Raw genomic sequence first — 284 nt, 5'->3', positions numbered from 1 at the left:
TTTTTTTTAAAGACTGTACAAAAAAAACGCACACTTACTGATTTGTGTTAAGGGCCTCGGTAAGCCAAGCCCCGGTCAGCGCCACTTCATCGATGCCGGCGTACAGCTGGTTGTAGAAATGGGGGTGGGTTGTCTTCACGCTGTACCGGACCACCTGTTCAAGAAGGGCGTGCGCCTCGTCGGGGGAACAGCCGTCGTGGCCAACTCGCAGGTCGAACAGTTTCTGAAATGAAGGAAGAAGTGCTTGTTGGTCATTGAGTGACTGTGGTTAATATTTGGGTTGT

The 284-nt window shown here is 50.7% G+C and overlaps 1 protein-coding gene across 1 annotated transcript in view; it reads right to left on the bottom strand.

The window, feature by feature from the left end:
• Positions 1 to 284, bottom strand: part of LOC119590788 (cysteine sulfinic acid decarboxylase-like) — a gene marked incomplete in the record, with an annotated part of 8,084 nt that overhangs the window by 4,589 nt on the left and 3,211 nt on the right. The window contains 1 exon segment of the mRNA XM_037939500.1: positions 39 to 223. Within this exon segment, the coding sequence (XP_037795428.1) occupies positions 39 to 223 (185 nt within the window).

The sequence above is a fragment of the Penaeus monodon genome, chromosome 27 (assembly GCF_015228065.2).
Source record: "Penaeus monodon isolate SGIC_2016 chromosome 27, NSTDA_Pmon_1, whole genome shotgun sequence".
In the NCBI taxonomy this organism is placed as follows: Eukaryota; Metazoa; Arthropoda; class Malacostraca; order Decapoda; family Penaeidae; genus Penaeus; species Penaeus monodon.
This window is presented reverse-complemented; position numbering and strand designations above follow the sequence as displayed.